The sequence below is a fragment of the Marmota flaviventris genome, chromosome X (assembly GCF_047511675.1).
Source record: "Marmota flaviventris isolate mMarFla1 chromosome X, mMarFla1.hap1, whole genome shotgun sequence".
Lineage (NCBI taxonomy): Eukaryota > Metazoa > Chordata > Mammalia > Rodentia > Sciuridae > Marmota > Marmota flaviventris.
Window position 1 is genome coordinate 11,547,391 of NC_092518.1, and position 18,305 is coordinate 11,565,695.

At 36.4% G+C, this 18,305-nt stretch overlaps 1 protein-coding gene across 1 annotated transcript in view; it reads left to right on the top strand.

Moving 5' to 3' along the window:
• The window catches only part of Reps2 (RALBP1 associated Eps domain containing 2), a 148,048-nt gene that overhangs the window by 53,341 nt on the left and 76,402 nt on the right, over positions 1–18,305 (top strand). The window contains exons 5-8 of the mRNA XM_071606892.1: positions 757–895; positions 4,049–4,112; positions 6,325–6,467; positions 12,061–12,155. Of these exons, the coding sequence (XP_071462993.1) occupies positions 757–895; positions 4,049–4,112; positions 6,325–6,467; positions 12,061–12,155 (441 nt within the window). The remainder of the gene's footprint in view (positions 1–756; positions 896–4,048; positions 4,113–6,324; positions 6,468–12,060; positions 12,156–18,305) is intronic.

Below are 18,305 nucleotides of genomic sequence, written 5' to 3' on the forward strand. Positions count from 1 at the left end.
CAAATCACCATTTTTGTTTCTTTCCCCAGGGCCTGGGATAGCTTTTGTTTTGTTCTGTGCTGCTCTGATTTTCTGGGCTCCTAAATCTTCAAATTTGATGAGCCCGCCCTCTAGTGGCAGGTCTGATGCACCCCTTGTTACCCTGTTTATTGTTGTACCATGACAATTGTTTTTCATCACTCAGCTCTATTAGTGTTATCCCCAACTTATACACGTGGAAGGACGGGGTCTGTGATATTGACTTGCCACTCATGCAGGACCTTGGGACACAAGATTTCAATTGGAGCTTTTGACTCCTGGATTTACACTGTATGAACGCAACAGAAAAATGATCATGTAGTTATAGATGTTCTAGTGGGTTTTATTCCTGGTTTAAAAAGAATCCAGATTATTTTATCATAGACTCAACTGATCTGAAAGGATCAGAGTATGGTAAATAGTTGGAGATAAGAGTGATAGACCTTTTTTTTTTTTTTTAACCCTTCCTTCATGACATTGGAAAATTTTCTTGTTATTCACCAGGGGTTCAGTATTTCATGTTCAGTCCTGTTAATAGCATTGAGGAAAACAAAATGTATAAAGCTTGATGTCTACCTGTAAATTGATGTTGCAGTCACATTATAGTTATGAGGCAGTTAGATTTATTCCCTTGGGGAAAAAATTAAATACAATGCCTAATAACATTTTTGTTGATGTGTTTCCTTCATCTCACTAAAAGCAGGTTCTCTGAGCATTTCCTTTTTTTTTTTTTTTAAGTCCTTTTCAGTGGAGAGAGAACTACAGGATAACAACAGTAATTACCCAGATGAACCCTGGAGGGTAACAGAAGAACAGCGGGAGTACTATGTTAATCAGTTCCGATCCCTTCAGCCAGACCCAAGTTCCTTCATTTCAGGTGAGAACATGGAGTCCTTGGACATTGTTCTCATGTGAATTACAGTAAACATCATGAGAAGTACTTTATACAGAATGAATATGACAACCTTCTGTGATTTCAGTTTGTTTTCTTCTAAGGTGGAATTTCTTTCTTTTTTTGTTTTATTTTTTAAAAAATATTTATTTTTTAGTTGCAGCTGGATGCAATACCTTTATTTTATTTATTTTTACGTGGTGCTGAGGGTCGAACCCAGGGCCTCGCACATACTAGGCAAGTGCTCTATTGCTGAGCCACACACAACCTCAGCCCTCTAACGTGGAATTTCTTATCAAGTATAAATCTCACAGAAAAAAAAATTGGCAATGACTTTGGGAAAATTATATTTCTATTTCAAAGAAGTTAAATGGGAATTTTTGGGAAACTGGTCCAGACCCTGCACCTTATTAATTGAAACAGTACTATTTTTTTCTTGGTGCATATTAAGTGTATGCAATAATTGGTTTCATTGTGACAGACTTGCACATGCATATAGCAAATTTAATCAGTATCACTCCATAATAACCTCCCTTTTCCTTCCTCCTTCCTCTGACCCGCTTTCTCTACCCTAATGATCTTCCCTGTCTACTTTCTCAAAATCTTTACCCACCCCTGCCCCTGCAGCAGTTCTTGAAATGGCAGATTGTAGCACCAAGGGGACACCTTAGATTTCTTATTCATTATTTTAGAGTCAGAGCAAGGACAAGAGTGTAGCCTTCTGAGGAGTCTCCTTATGTTTTATACACTCTTAGAAGTTCAAATTCATGCTTGTTTTCTTCAGCTCAAGTCTTTCACCTCTGGTTTTTCTGAGAAAATAAAATATAGGAGGAAAATTGACCAGCATTTTCCTACATGTAATTCTTCTTGGTTATCTTCAGATATATGTATTCCTATTGAATTCTCATGCAAAATTCCAGCTGAGAGGAATTGATTTAATTCCTGTGTGCCTATATTTTATAAGACTGAAGGCTAAATAGTGACTAGTAGAGTTTGGAAGAAAAATTAATAAACTGTCTTTTTTTTTAATATGTCAATTTTGAAGCATAACAGTATATTCTTGATAATTATAACCTGACATATTTAAATTTCAACCAAGACCAGTCTTCTATGAAATAAGATGTGTAATGGAGATATGCTTGTGTAAATAAGTGTAAACATTACTTGCTGACTGGTGGTAATGGCTTTATGAATGATGTAGATATAACAAATTAATATTATCATGATTTTAAAAAGCAAGGAGAAACCCAGATTATACATATTGACCACTTGCTAACCTTACCCTCTTCTTAGTGATTTTCTTCACAATATATTTAGCCAGATACAAAATAGGTACTTGTTAGAAATGTTTTTATTTTCCTTCAAATTTTTTATTTTTCAGAATTTCAAATGTAGATACAAGTAGACTGGCCACTACCCCTATGTGCCTATCACATAGCACCAGTGATTTTATCTGTATTCCCTCTTAGCCCGGATGATTTTCAAGAGCAATTGTCATACCATTTCATTTTAAAAATATTTCATAATGTATCTCTAAAGATAAGGTCTCTTTGAAAAAAGCATACCTCACTGGCCTGCACATTCCTTAACATCAGATTTTCATTGTTCAGATTTCCCTGGTTGTCTCTTAAATGCCTTCTAAATAAAGTTTGATTATAGTTAGGAGAGTTTAATACATTATGATTAGGTTATCTCTTTTTTAAAAAACAAACTTTATTGAGATATAATTCATATACCATAAGATTGACCACTGCGAGTTTGCAGATCAGTGGTTTTAGTATATTCACAGCCTATAGTCACAATGTAAGTTTAGAACATTTTCATTACCCACCAATAAACCACGTTCTTGTCAGCAGTTATACCCTATTCCTGCCTTCCCCACCTCCTAGTCCTAGGTAACCACAAATTTACCTTCTCTTTGTATAGAGTTACCTATTTTGGAAAATTGTACTTAAATGGAGTCTCCTTTTATGATGGCATGGTGGTGGGGCTTGGGTTTGTATTTCTCATTAGGACAGATCAAAGGCAGGAGCCCTCAGGCTTTACTAGTGGCAGCCAGGCATTAGTTCAACGTTTTAGCTGTTTATTTCCCTATGGATTCCACCTAACTTCTCTGGAACAGTACGGTTAGAAGTGACTCTTTACTGTCTGAAGGCCAAGACAGGCCAGGCCAGGCCTTGAGTTGTGGGTTTGGATCTAATATGATGTTTTGTTTTTTTGTTTTTTGTTTTTGTACTGCAGATTGAACCCAGGAGGCGCTCAACCGTTGAGCCATGTCTCCAGCCCTTTTTATTTATTATTTATTTTTTTAGTATTTACTTTTTAATTTTAACTGGACACAATATCTTTATTTTGCATTTATGAGGGGCTGAGGATCGAACTCAGTGCCTCAAACATGCTAGGTGAGCACTCGACCACTGAGCCACAACCCTAGCCCCAGCCCTTTTTATTTTTTATTTTAAGACAAAAATATATTTTCCAGAAGGTGTGTCTTTGTTTGGTGGGATTCATGGTGCTAATTTTCTTCTTTTTGCTTGCTTTTTCTACCATGATTGTATATTAATTTTCCACCCTTTATAAATAATTTGAAATTTGTCTTTTGGATTTTGAATAAAATTTTGCAGTTTTTTGGTAATAATGAACTTTGAAGTAATTATCTGAATTGCATCTGTCATATGAATGTCATTGTTGCTTTTACCTTTTCTTTTTTTTTAATATTTATTTTTTAGGTGTAGCTGGACACAATACCTTTATTTCACTTATTTATTTTTATGTGGTGCTGAGGATTGAACCCAGGGTCTCGCAAGTGTGAGGCGAGCGCTTTACCGCTGAGCCATAACCCTAGCCCTACTTTTACCTTTTCTGATGAATATATTCTTGGAAAAGCTGTTTCATACCTTGTTTTTATTTCATCTATCTATCCATCCATCCCAGGGATTGAACTCAGGGTCTTACTATGCTAAGCAAGACATACGCTGCTTTTAGTCCCGTTATTTGTAGTTGTTTTGAGGAATAAGTGTGTTTGTGGTTGTATGGTAGAGGTTGCTGAATGAAAAATGAGGATTTACTTGCATATAAATATAAAAGCTGCTCTAGATAAATAATTAATGATTTATTTAAACAATGACTTCTTGATAGGTTCAGTGGCCAAGAACTTCTTCACCAAATCGAAGCTTTCCATCCCAGAACTCTCTTATATATGGTAAGTAGAGTTAATGCCAACTAGTGTCATATTATCATACATATTCACCCTTTAGTATTTTTTAGTCTTATTTTTGAATGATTTTTTTAACACACCGAGTGAACACAATTCAGATTTTTAAAAAAATATTTTTTAGTTGTCGATGGACCTTTATTTTATTTGCTTATTTATTATATGTGGTGCTAGGAATCGAACCTGGTGCCTCACACATATGAGGCAAGTGCTCTATCACTGAGCTACAACTCCAGCCTCCAGATTTTTGTTGCTATGAAGATTAAGTTATCATATGAAAAGCACAATGAACAGTATCTGCTACACACTATGCACCAGAAGTGTTAACTGATAACGTCCTAATTATTATCCCCATCTCCATTCCTTTTCATTCTAGGCAGTTGTGGGCATGTGAGACTTTCTATGTTATATATTTTATTTTCAGATATTTCTATTTGGTGTGAGGCAAATAACCAGAGGACCTTGAAAGACTATTAGCTATAGTATTTTATACGGCCAGGTGAACAGAAGGTCTAGGAACATTGTGGAATTAAGTTATATTTGACTATACTAGCCGCCTCTGAGCATTTTAAATTTGGCCAGTATTTCTCAGCTGGGCCCTAATTCAGCCTGCAGCTGTAGCATTCACTTACTTTGCTGCTGAAGCTGCTGCAGCTTTTGTTCCAGAAGGGCTGTTGCAGGGATGGTCCAGATGGCTCTATTTGCATCTGTGAAAATACTTGGAGCCATAAACTTCCAGCTGTGTGTGGGCTAGTTCTTCCCCAAGATTGGGCAAGAGATCATGCTGGTATAAATATGTAAAGAAAACATTGGGGTATTTATGTAAAGTTTTTTTCATGAAGATTCATAAAAATTATGATAGGATTTATGATGGCATGTCATGTTTTGTTTATCTTATTGAAAATTCATTTCAATAAATGTACATGCCAGTGTATCTGGGATTCTAAGCTGGATTTAGGTACTTTGACAATATACACTGGCATTAGTTGTTTTTCAGCAAGCCTTATATTAGGTTTTGAAGCTAGGAGAAAAAGAAATTATCATTTTGAAAAGAATACAGTCTGTTTTGGCAGAATTCCCAGGCTTATCATTATTGGCGTAAGGCTTCCTTTGGGGGGTGGGGTGTCAAGACACATCCATGAAGGCCAAATGACATTTTATGAATCTAGCATTTGAAGAATTCCCTGACTCCTCATCCTGGGGAGCAGCTGTTTCAGGGTTGGTACATTTTATTGGAGGAGGAGGATGTGAATGTCCAAAGGAAAGTTATGTAGCTTATCTTAAGTGATATTTTTTTTCTTTCCAACAGCAATACCTTTCTAGTACAATTTTGTATAAGTCTTTATCTCTATGCTTGTCCTGATGCAAGAATCTGTACATCTAACAGATGCTAGTGCTTATGGGGTCTTAGTTCCTTTGGCAAAGAGATTTCTTTTGTGCTGAGTAAAAAGGTCTGTGCCTTGTAGTGGGAACTGTGACTGAAGCACAAATAAGTCTTTTCAAGACTCCCCTTTTCTTCTTTTTTGTCTTATCTGGTTCCAGCCTTCCCTAGTTGCTAGTTTTATCTTAAAACATAATTCAGTCAATATTTATTGAGCCAATTTGTATTTTCTCAAGAGAGGGAATTCTCAAGCAAAGAACAGTTTGTTGCAAAAATTTACATGATTTTAAAAGTTCAAGGCTTTCTCTTAAAGCTGGAAAATGAAACACCTATTTCTGTGCTCTGGGTAAACTGCATAATGTCTGCATACACCCTTCCTGTGCCTGTTTGAGTAACACCTCCAGGGCTCTTTGCTTCATTCCGCCTGCATTTACTGAACGATTGTCATCTAAGCGATTGTCATCTAAGCCTGGAATTCTAGGTATTCCTTTTCTTTTTGTGCTACAGTTTGTTGTGCCACCTTTACAATGTTGTAAAATAGAACTGTTGGAGAGCCAAAAGAATTTAAATTTTTATTTATAAAATGCTACTGATGCTGATGCTATTAATTAGCTTTTTTTTTTTTTCTTTCTCTGTGTGGCCCCCTGAAGTTTCAAACGAGTTTAGCCAGTTTTGAGTCCCAACTCTGGTGGTATGGCAGCCATCAAATGGGTTTAGCCAAGAGGGCTTAGGGACTGCCACCAGAGAGCCTGGGAGTTGTGTTTGCATGTTTGAGCCTGAAGCCTCATGGCAGGTATTTCTGACATCTGTTCTATTTAGGGAACTTAGTGATGCTGACTGCGATGGAGCCCTGACTTTGCCTGAGTTCTGTGCGGCATTTCATCTCATTGTGGCTCGAAAGAACGGCTACCCACTACCTGAGGGCCTCCCGCCAACTTTGCAGCCCGAGTACCTGCAAGCAGGTAAGGCCTATTGTACATCATAAACTTTAGGCACTTTCCATGGAGGTCTAATAAAAACTTTATTTCTTAATCTCATGTCCAGATATGAGATATATGGGGAGTCCTTGGTATCTTCAGTTTTCTTTAACTTGCATTAAACTTTCATATCTTATGATATGAGTAATAGGGCTAAACTGGCTAAGTGGGAATCATCTGTTCTTCCCATTTTAGTTCCCTATGGATTGGGACTGAAGTCATTATCCTTTGTAACAGTTGCGGAATAGACAAATATCAAACCTCTCGTATGATACACAGTGAAGAACAAGATCTTGTAGAGCCAAGTGTTGACTTGGCATCTTGAGATACTCTCAGTATCTCTAGAATAGGACTCTCTTTTTTTGGGGGGGGGTGTCTGGGGATTGAACTCAGGGGCACTTGACCACTGAGCCACATCCCCAGTTCTTCTTCTTCTTTTAAAATATATATTGTTTAGTTGTAGATGGACAAATACTTTTATTTTATTTTTATGTGGTGCTGAGGATTGAACTCGGTGCCTCACATATGCCAGGCTAGAGCTTTACCACTCAGCCACAGCCATGTCCCCCCTCCCCCCAGTCCTATTTTGTATTTTATTTTCAGACATGGTCTCACTGAGTTGCTTGGCACCTCAATATTGCTGAGACTGGCTTTGAGCTGCTGGGATTAAAGGCCAGTGCCACCCGCCCGGCAGGACTCTGTTTTTATGCCTAATAAAATACCCCAAACAACTGTTTGAACCCTTTGGATAGGAGAGAGTCATGGTGAATCCAACATTTGTGTCAGTTCCTTTAAGAGATTAGAAAAATAAAATATCTCTTGCCCTTATCAAAGGCAGTGGACACTGGTATGATTTCCATTATTAGAGAAGTGTAGTTTCTATTGAAAAGTTCCAGCTGTTCACCTAGTGTATTCATCTTTCTCATTTTTTAGGGAAGCCCCCTTAAAAAATGAGAGCTTAGTCACAGGTGATTATTGGTAAGAGGGAGTGGTATCTAAAGAAACTAACTACTCATAACTAGAGTATTCTTTCATGAGTGTTTCTGGAAAAGGCCTTATATTGTGTTTCCTTTTCATGGTGATACCAAATCAAAGGGCAAATGTCTCATCTAAGTCAGTCTTGCTGTCTCTGACTCTTCAATGAAAAGAGTGTTATTTTCTGTATTAGATAGCAGGTAGGGAGTCAACCAAAGGAAAGAAACTGCATTGCTGGTGCCAGTAACAGGTAAATATAATCCGTTGAGTGACCCATTCTGGGATTTTTCTAAATGCCCCATAAAATGTACAAAAGTGAGAGATCAGAGAGTAAAAATGACTACTGATTTCAGGTAGTGGACTTTGCTAATACAGCTGCTTTCTGCTTACTCTAGCCTGCTGCCCTTCCTTCAAGGCTAGGGAAGACCCTTATGAATCCCCAGGAGTTAACTTTTAAGTACATGGTATGGTAAACTTCTCTTTCCTCTTTGTCTCTCTGTCTCTCCTTTCTTTTTGATTGTGGCCCAGAAACCCTGACATTCCTGGGATGTATTTGTCAGTTTCTCATTGCTATGACCAAAAGTCCCAACATGAACAACTTAGAGGAGGAAAAGTTTATTTGACTCATGATTTCAGAGGTTTGGCCCATGGTGGATGAACTTCATAGCTTTGGGCCTGAGGTGGGACAGAACATCATGGCAGAAGGGCATGGTGGAGGAAAACTGCTCAGTTTATAACAGCCAGGAAGCAGAGAGAGCTTAGTTCAAGGATCCAGGGATAATGAAATCTCCAAGGGCCCACCCCTTGAGACCGGCTTCCTCTAGTCATACCCTACTTGCCTATAACTACCACCCATTAATCCACTCATTATTAATCCATCAGATGGATCAATCTGCTGATTAGGTTACAGCTCTTATAATCTAATCATTCTACTCCTGAACATTCCTGCATTGTCTCAAACACGAACCTTTGGGGGCTTCTTCATATCCAATTCATAATATGGGGCTGTCTTGGGAACTGCATGGATTATATTATGAAGGTAGTATAGGGTTATAGAGAGATCTGCTTCTCTTAGGAGTGGGGCCACCTGGAGGTTAACAGCTGGCTAAAGGCCATGATCTGCTCCATGGTTATTTAGTAGCACTCAATACCTTCACAGTTTTCTCTTTTGATCCCTGGTAAGAGTCCTAGAGACTATCCTTGCCTATTTTTTAAAAATATATATTTTAGATGTTGATGGAGTTTTTTATTTTATTCATTTATTTCTATGCAGTGCTGAGAATTGAACCCAGTGCCTCACACATGCTAGACGAGCACACTACCACTGAGCCACAACTTCCCTTTTTTTCAATTAATTTTTTTAAAAATTGAAATAGGGTCTCATTAAGATACCCTGCTTTGCCTTGAACTCTTAATTCTCTTTCTTCAGCCTCCTGAGTAGCTGGGATCACAGTTGTGCAGCATCATGCTCAGCAGCATTTTGGTGTCTTGATTAATGCTGTTTTATTGTTCTGAAGCCATGTGGCCATGGAACCTATCCACATGTCCTGTCTCCTTATTTGAGAAGTTACTTTGTAGGTGTCCAAGTATTTCATGGACTGTTTCAAAAGTCACTGATAGAAATCTGATATCTCCAAGGTACAAGTTGTTAATAGAAGAAAAGTAACCTCTTGATTCCTTTATTGCTGTAAATGGCATCTTATGACTTGCTTATTCAGTAGAGGTGAGGCTCTAAAACAGAGAGCCATGTTTGAGAGGCTGAGGTAGGAAGATTTCATGCTTGAGGCCAGCTTGGTAACTTAGCAAGATCCTGTCTCAAAATAAAAAAGGGTTGAAGGCATACCTCAGTGCTAAAGTACCACTGGGTTTAATCCCCAGTATGTCAAAAGAAGAATGCCAATCAAGACATATCTTTCATCGTTTGGAATGAAGACCCTTGTTTATTTTCTACTGGAGTCTGTCAGCATGCATTTATACAGAAACAACTGAAAAATCCATCATATAACCTCCGATTAAACAAAAATCACCTATCCTTTCCAGGGATTGTGGGCTTAATATTGAATAATAATTATATAGTTCTAACAGAAAACATGAGAGACCTCATAAACTCCCATTCATGCTCAGTAACAGTGTATTTTAGGTAAGTTCTGAGGATTTATCAGTTAATTTTTAAACACTTTATTAGTCATATTTATCCTAGTATGAAGCTCAAGAAAAGGCCATAGCCATTTTAGGTATTCTCTATGCTTTTAGACTCTGAAAATATGAGTGGTCCTATTCATTTTTTTTAATCCCACTTAGCTTTTTTCTGAAGCTTAGCTCTTTACTCATTCCAACATTTTCCTGATTGGTTTATATTCACTCTTTTAAAACATTAATCCAGTTTTTGACAAGATTGTTGAAAACTATAAATAATGAAACTGAAATTGTGTCTGATGTCATTTTACTTGTAATTATGGGAATAATCCCATTTCCCTAACAGTGAAAATTAAAAGGCAGAATTAGAAGTATAAATTGAATTGTTTGGCAGATTACCCATAAGCTGTTTGATACTCAATGTTTTGGTGATTGGGCGAATTCTTATATAAATTTTTTGCTGTCTAGTTTGTTAACAAAATATCAAGCATTTACTATGTATGTGACACTCTGTTATTCTCTGTGATCTGAATGCAGAGAATAAGAGTGCCTACCTGCATAGAATGTGTGGGCAATTATAAGATAGATGTTAAATAAACTCATAAATTATGTCATTGGAACCAGGGATAAGTGCTGTGAAGGAGAAATCCAATTGAATTTAAAGAGAGTGCATAACTTTAGGGAAGATCTCCTTAAATGTTTGAGATGAGATGTAAAGAATGAACTAGGGAGGGTTCTGGAGGCTAAGAAGGAGGAGGGGTCGCTGGAAGAGGGAGCAGCATGTATGCTGGAGAGGCACTGACAGGGGGCTTAGAGCACAAGAGAAATAGAAATTGTAGGCCTCTAGCTGAAGTTCACAGAGGAATAGAGGTTTGGATGAAGCTGACAAGGAAGGTAGGGAACAAATTGTGGGCAATAATATTGATCTATATTTGGCAGGAAAGTGACGGAATCCTGTTTGAAATAATCCTGCTGATTGCCCTCTAGAGGACAGGTTTTGAGGGGCAAGGGTGGAAACTAAGACCCAGCTAAGGTAGCAGTTCAGTCAGGAGCAGCAGGGGTCTTGCACTGGCGAAGTGATGGTGGAGATGGAGAGATGTAGATACATTGAAGAGAGATTTTGCAGTTAAGTGTTGTCTCTTGTAGTTTTTGAAAATGTTAGCTTTCTGCATAAGTCCTTTCATGATAAGGCATTGACCTCCAAGATCTAGTCAGAGGACTGATTGGTAGACTAGAAAAATAAATCTGGTGTTGTTTAAAACTGTTCTTGGGACTGAATTGAAGAACGGGGCTTTGAAAGGTGTTTTGTTGAGTTTTTAATCAAGGAAACAGACCAGCAGGTGTGGTTAGAAAAGTCTAATTTGCCCCATTTGAAATTCAGTGAAATTCAGAGCAGAACAAGCAAATGAATAAATTAAAGAGCTTATATTCAACTCTATGTGGTAGCTGAGAGTTGGGCCAGGCCTTTATTGCAAAGTGATGTTTGCATCTCACTCCCTAATGGGGCAGGAAAATGGGTAAAGATTAAAAACAATGCCAATCCATTGTTCATATTTGATTCAAAAAATCTTTTTAAAATGTTGCATTAAAATTTGACTCCTTAGTAGCTTTTCTTGACAAATTTGATTTGTAGCTTCTGTTTATTATCTACCCCAGTCTGCTTTTCCTTTTTAGGATACTGACAAAGTTTCTAGCTGTTATTTCCTTCCTAACTACTTTGCGACAAAGTGGTGAAGCAGACTCTTTTTCTAAAAAATAGCCTGATTTTAGGTTATTAACTTATCCCAAGTATCATGGTTTTCCCTGATGCAAATTCACTCTGCTACCCAATTAATAGCCACTGTCATTTTTATATGTTAGAAGAAGCTCATGATGTGATTCTTCTTTCCTTGTAAATCACCAAGAGTTTTTGCTTTTTATTTTTGTTGGTTCTGCTAAACAAAGAGGTAATTACTTCATAAAGTTATCTTAGTCATAAGATTTATATAAGATCATGTTTATTTCCAGTAATAACTAAAATGAAGTATTTCCTTTAACTTATGTTTATAGTATTTGAACTATCACCATAGTTACTACACTTAAAACTTATGCTAGTGGCATAGTTAAGACAATATATTGTGATAGTGATGGTTACTTTGGAAAACAACTACTAAGTTGTAACATGGAGTGCTAAGAGCATGAACTCTTGCTGGACTTGTAGGAGTTAAAGTTTTTGATCTTCATTTATTACCTATATGAATTTGAGTAAATCGCTTCACTTCCCTGTTCCTCAGTTTTTCACATGTGAAGTGGGGATAATAGAAGTACTGGGTTGAATTGTAAATAACTTAAAATACTACTTCAACATGATTGTTTTATAGGTAGTACATAGGAGTGAACAGATTTTGTTGTTATACATAACAAGTTCAGAAACATGATTAGAAACACTACTCTGGCTACAGTAAATGTTCTTTTTCTTTCTTCTTAGCTTTTCCTAAGCCCAAGTGGGACTGTGCATTATTTGAGTCTTATTCTGAATCAATGTCAGCAAACCAGCAACCACGTGACTTGAATCGGATGGAGGTAAAAGATCTTTTAATGTTAATAAATAAGGATGTGTATAGAATTAAATCATTAGCGTATGTTCTTTACAAACTCAGGGAAACTAACTTTTATAACATTTTCTCTTCACACTTGGTAATTACTTTGAGAACTGGCCTTTCAAATCTAAAAACTGGGTACACCTATTATTAGTATCGGTACCAGGGATTGAATCCAGGAGTGTTCAACCACTAAGCCAAATCACCCATTTAAAAAAAAAATTAGAGATAGGGTCTTGCCAAGTTGCTTAGGGACTCGCTAAATTGCTGTGGCTGGGTTTGAACTTGCAGTTGTTGCGCCACATGCCCAACACTTATAATTATTCTTTTATCTTCTCCCTTGGACGACATTTGGTGAAGTAAGCAATATCTCTTCATCTTCTAGAGGTGAAATTTAGATATAGCCAAACTAAGCCAAAAAATGTTAGCCAAGTTATTTACTTTAACCTAGTAAATAATTTGTGTTTTTAATTACTAAACATTAGTAATGTATAATGAACCATAATAGTTTGAAAAAAGATTTGAGATGTATATTGGTCCCCAGATCACATTCAAACTTCCTCAGAGTTTTAAACTTTTGGACCAAATGAGGACTGATTTGAATGATCCCTAGAGAAACTTGGGATTCCCACAATATTGAGCCGTGAATGGAAGGACATAGCCACATATTTAGTGATCCTTAGCTATAGATCAATAAATTGGAGTTGTTATTATCACCACTGTGTTATTATTATCATCACCATCATCATCACTACCATCACTATTGTGATTTCTATTTATGATACCTGCTGTTTCCTTTCTAACAAACAATCTGGAGATGGGGCTTAGGATGTAGCCTAGTATTCTAGTGACTAGAATAGTACACTTGAGGCCTTGGCACCAAATAACAGCACCAATCAACAATCCCCAGCACCAAACAACAAAAACAATAAAACAGAACTCTGGAAATGTTTCTTTAAAAATTTAATTGACATATAATAGTATGCATATTTATGGGGTACAGTATGATAATTCAGTACTTGTAATGATCATATTAGAATATAAAAACGTCTAAATAAATGAAGCTTATCTACAGACTCCAGTTAGGGTCATCTGACCCTAGTTGGAACCACTATAAGATGGTATAAATCAAAGGCAGGGCACAGGACATTTCTTTCATTTCTTATGACTGCCTGCATGTGATTAGCTACTCTCATACCGGGTTCTTGTGCATATAATTGTATGTTATTGATTTCATCCTTTACTCCCCTATGAGCCAATCAAACATGCCTCTTCAGTCCCTCTGATTAACATCTCTCTTCGCTGCTCTGCTACACTGTCTTTGAGTTGTAGCCTTCCTGGTGCTTTATTCAGCTGCCCCTCTTCTGTAAAATTATTGGGTTGATTGGTGGGTGATTTTTACTCTTTGTGTACAAGCATATTGTTTCAACTTACCACAGTATTAGATGGTCTTTGCCCTTCCATTAGAGACAATACTGTTTTTTTTTTTTGTAGAAATTACGCTGCTGACTCATGTTGCTTTCCCTATGTAGTCACTTATGATTTTTCTAAAAGTAAAGAAGACCAAATATACACATGGCAGTAAGGTCTGTTACACACACATACATACATACACACATACACACATTCTGTCTTTGATGACATTATGTATATATATATATATTCACCTTTGTGGATGTTTCGTGCAGCTAGTTTCATATACTTTTTTTTTTTTTTTTGTACCAGGGGTTGAACTCTGGAGTGTTTAATCACTGAGCCACATTCCCAACCCTTTTTAATATTTTATGTAGAGACAGGATCTTGTTAAGTTGCTTAGGGCTTCACTAAGTTGCTGAGGCTAGCTTTGAACTTGGGATCCTCCTGCCGGGCCTTCTGAGTCACTGGGATTATAGGCATGCATCATGATGTCTGGCAAGTTTTATATACTTTTGTATGATTTAACTGGCCCCTTTGGGGAGAAGGGGTTAAAAACTGCCTATTCTTTTTTTTTTGTCCAAATAAGAAAGCAAAACAACAAAAGCCACACACCCCCGCCTCAACCAAATTGATATTTTTGAGGATGAGGTGTGTTTTTAAGATAATGAGTGTAGTAAATAGAATTCAAGGATGAAGTAATAATGTTAATTGATGGTTTGGCCACTTAAGAAGTATAGGTTGGATTTTAAAAGCTAATGATTAAATATTTTATGTTCTTCTAAACTGTTACTCATTGTTTTTTCTACCAGTCTTTTAATCTATCATAAATGCATGGATTTTAAATAGATTTTGGTACCAGCCCTGTGAGTAATGAGTCCAGTATAGATATTTGTGTTGTGAATGAATGCTGATCAAGATTTCAGGTGATGAGAGGTTTTCATAGCAGTACATCTCTAAAGACAGGAGAGCTATAACCCTCTACTTATTTTCATCAAGAATTATAGATTTATGCTATATCCATCTATTAATATACCATAATGAATCCTGCTTTCATATAATTAAAATGTACTAATTAAAGTAATATGATAATAATGATGATGATGATGCTAATTAAAGTAATATGATAATGATGATGATGATAATAATAATAATAATAACAACGACGACCAGTAGAGGATGTGGATCAGGGGGAAGGAGGAGGGGAAGGAAAGGGAAGGTACCAGGAATGAGATTGATCAGATTATGTTATGTGCATGTATGGATATGGCATAATGAATCTCACCATTATGTATAATTATAATGTACCAACAAAAAGAATTATAGATTTAATTTCAAGTATATTCCTCTTTAGCAATGTTTTTTAGATTACTCAATTTCTTTCTTTTTGAAAACAACTTTATTGATAAAAAATTCACAAACCATACCCATCTAAAGTATACAGCTGAGTATTTTTTTGTGTATTAACTATTATTCACCCATCACTAAAGTCTAATTTTAGAACATTTTCAGCATCCCGAAGAAAACCCCTGTAGTTGTTATTAGTTATTTGCCATTGCCCCTTCCCCACCAGCCTCTAATAACCACTAAAGCAGTTCTTGTTTCTGGATTTGCGTAGTCTGGATATTTCATATAAATGGAATTATATAATATGTGGTGTTTTATGATTTTTTTTATTATTGGTTTTTTGTGTGTGTCTGTGTGTGTGGTGCTGGGGAATTTATCCCAGGGCCTTGTGCATGCAAGGGAAGCACTCTACCAACTGAGCTGTATCCCTAGCCCATGATTGGTTCTTTAACTTAGTATTTATTTATTTATTTATTTTAGATTCACTCATGTCATAGCAGTTCCAGTGCTTCAGTCCTTTTTGTGGTTGAATAGTATTCACTGTGTGGATATACCCCATTTTCTTGTTCATTTAGTAGTTGAGGGATATTTGGATTGTTACCTCTTTTGGCTCATAAAAGTAATGCTGCTTAATATATGTATTGCTGCTATAAACACACGAGTAGGTTTTTGTGTGAACGTTTTCCTTTTTCTTTGGAGCATACCTAAGTATAGAATTGTTGGGTTGTACTGTAACTCTGTCTTTTTTTACTGCTAAACTGCTTTGCAAAGTGGCTGTCCTGTTTTATGTTCTCGTACCAGCTGTGTGTGAGGGTTCCAATTCACCACCATCCTTGGTTACATTTGTTATTATGTTTTTCATTTTATCCACCCTAATGGAATGAAGGGGCATCTCATTGTGTTTTTTAAATTTTTTTTTTAGTTGTCAAGGGAACTTTATTTTATTTATTTATATGCAGTGCTGAGAATCGAACCCAGAGCCTCACACATGCTAGGCAAGTACTCTACTACTGAGCCACCACCCCAGCCCCTCATTGTGGTTTTAATTTGATTTTCTAAATGACTAATGATGTTAAGCATCTCTTCATGTGCTTATTAGCCATTTGTGTATCGTTGGTGAAATATCTATTCAAATCCTTTGTTCATTTTTAAATTGGTTTATTTGTCTACTATTGATTTGTAAGTGTTCTTGTGCGTCTATGTCTTGTCTAAAATAACTATTGCCTAATTCAAGATTTTGAAGACTTACTACTATGTTTTCTTCTAAGTATGTTATAGTTTTAAGTTTTGTATTTAGGTCTATGATCTATTTTAAGTTAATTTTTGTGTAAGCTCTGAAGAAGATGTCAAATTTCATTCTTTTGTGTATTGATATAGAGATGTCCCAGCACCATTTATTTAAAGGATAGTTTTTCCCATTGAATTGTTTTATAAAAATCAATCACCTGTAAAAATATAGGTTTATTTCTGGATTTTCAGTTCTGTTCCATTTATATCTATATGTTTATGGTTATGCTAGTATCATATTATCTTGATTTCTGTAATTTTGTGGTAAGTTTTGAAATTGAACATGGGATCTTTTTTCTTCATGAATATTTTGGTATTCTGGCCCCCTTGTATTTGCATATGAAATTTAAGGCAAGCTTGTCAAATTCTGTCCAACCCCCCCAAAAAAACCCAAGAAAAGAACAAACCAAAAACTTTCACAATAATTAACCAAGAAGAATTGCAATGAATGTAGATCAATTTGAAAGAGACTGCCATTTAATAAGTCTTCTGATTAATGAACATGGGATATCATTCCATTTGTTTAGATTTTACATTTTCCAACAAACTTTATAGAATTTAAAAATCTGTATTGTCTATTCACAAATCAGTTTCTTCTTCAAAGAGGTCTGATTTATAATCTATGTGGGAGCAGACAATGAAAGAAGACACTGTAAGATAAATTGTCTGTTCTACTGGAGCTGGTTGACTTTGATTAGGAAATTATATCTGGAGGCTTCATTGTAATGCGAAGAATTACCTGAGGATTGTTAAATCCTAGATCAGGTTACCACAAGTAGTACTGTAACCTCAATTTTTGGAATAGTTTAAAAATAGATGCATTGCTTATCTTTCTAGAGTTGCTCAAGCTTTGAGGCGTAAACCGGTTAACCTTTTGAGCATCAAACTGTTCCAAAAATATACTTTTCTTCCCTTAAATTTTAAAATTTATATTTATTTTTGTTTTTAATGTGTTCAAAATGTAAAGAATACCAAAAGGCATTTGTTGATGAATCCTCCTTTTATTCCTTTCCTCCATCCAATGAGTAACCTTTCATTCTTATCTTTCCAGAATTTATATAAATAAAATTAAATAATAATAATATTTGCTTTATCAGAGGTTTTAGAGTGCATATTTTTCTAGTCTTATTGAGATGTAATTGACAAAAATCATATATATTTGTGATGTTTTGATAAAAGTGTGCTAAAATCATTACCATAATCAAGCTAATTAACATATCTATCACCTCATGAAGTTCTTTTTTTTCCGGGTGGTGACAACATTTAAGATCTGGTCTCTTAGCAATTTTCAAGTATACTATGCATTATTATTAACTAAAGTTAGTGTTCATGTTGAGAGTTTTTAAGAAGTAAGTTTATTGTAAATAGATTTTAAACAATTTTAAATTAATTCATACTTGATCAGTTTAAGCATTCATCATTAAGTGATGACTTCCCTCAAATGTGAATTAGGAGAAAAGTTTATTTGCTCATCAATAAAGGTCTCTCATTTTATATCAAGGTGTCTTTTTTAATCAGGGTTGGACATCCTCTGCATGACAGATCCTGGCAAATACCCATGTTTTGGGGCCACTTATCAGAACTTTTCTGTGGGAGACCAACCTTACACGTGACTGAGTACACTCCCTGGCTGGGTGCTGAGGCACTCAGTCACAGAAATGTGGCAGAGCTTTCCCCACCTTTCCTGGGTGCCAGGGTCGCTGTCTCGTGCATGGGTGTGTCTTGCTATAGCCCCATGGGTGAAGCTATGCTCACCTGTTCCTTTCTAATATAACCCCTTGCCCTGTTTAGGATAGAATCTTCCATGGAAGTGCCTTGTGTGTGTCCCCTTCTCTTACTTGCCCTTGGGTGTGGCCTACCTAGATGTCAGTCAACCTGCTGACAGTGGACATCATGAAGATAGACTCAGCCCCCTGAAACCTGACCCCTTGCCTCATTTAAATAACTTCTCCTCAATAAAAGGGGTCAGTGCGTGCTCTCGCCCTCTTTCTCTTTCTGCGGACCCTTAAGGTCAGAGGAGCCGTCACAGCGACCCCAAAGGAAAAGGTATTTGTGTCTTTTGTTATTTTGTGCAGCCCAGTTAGCC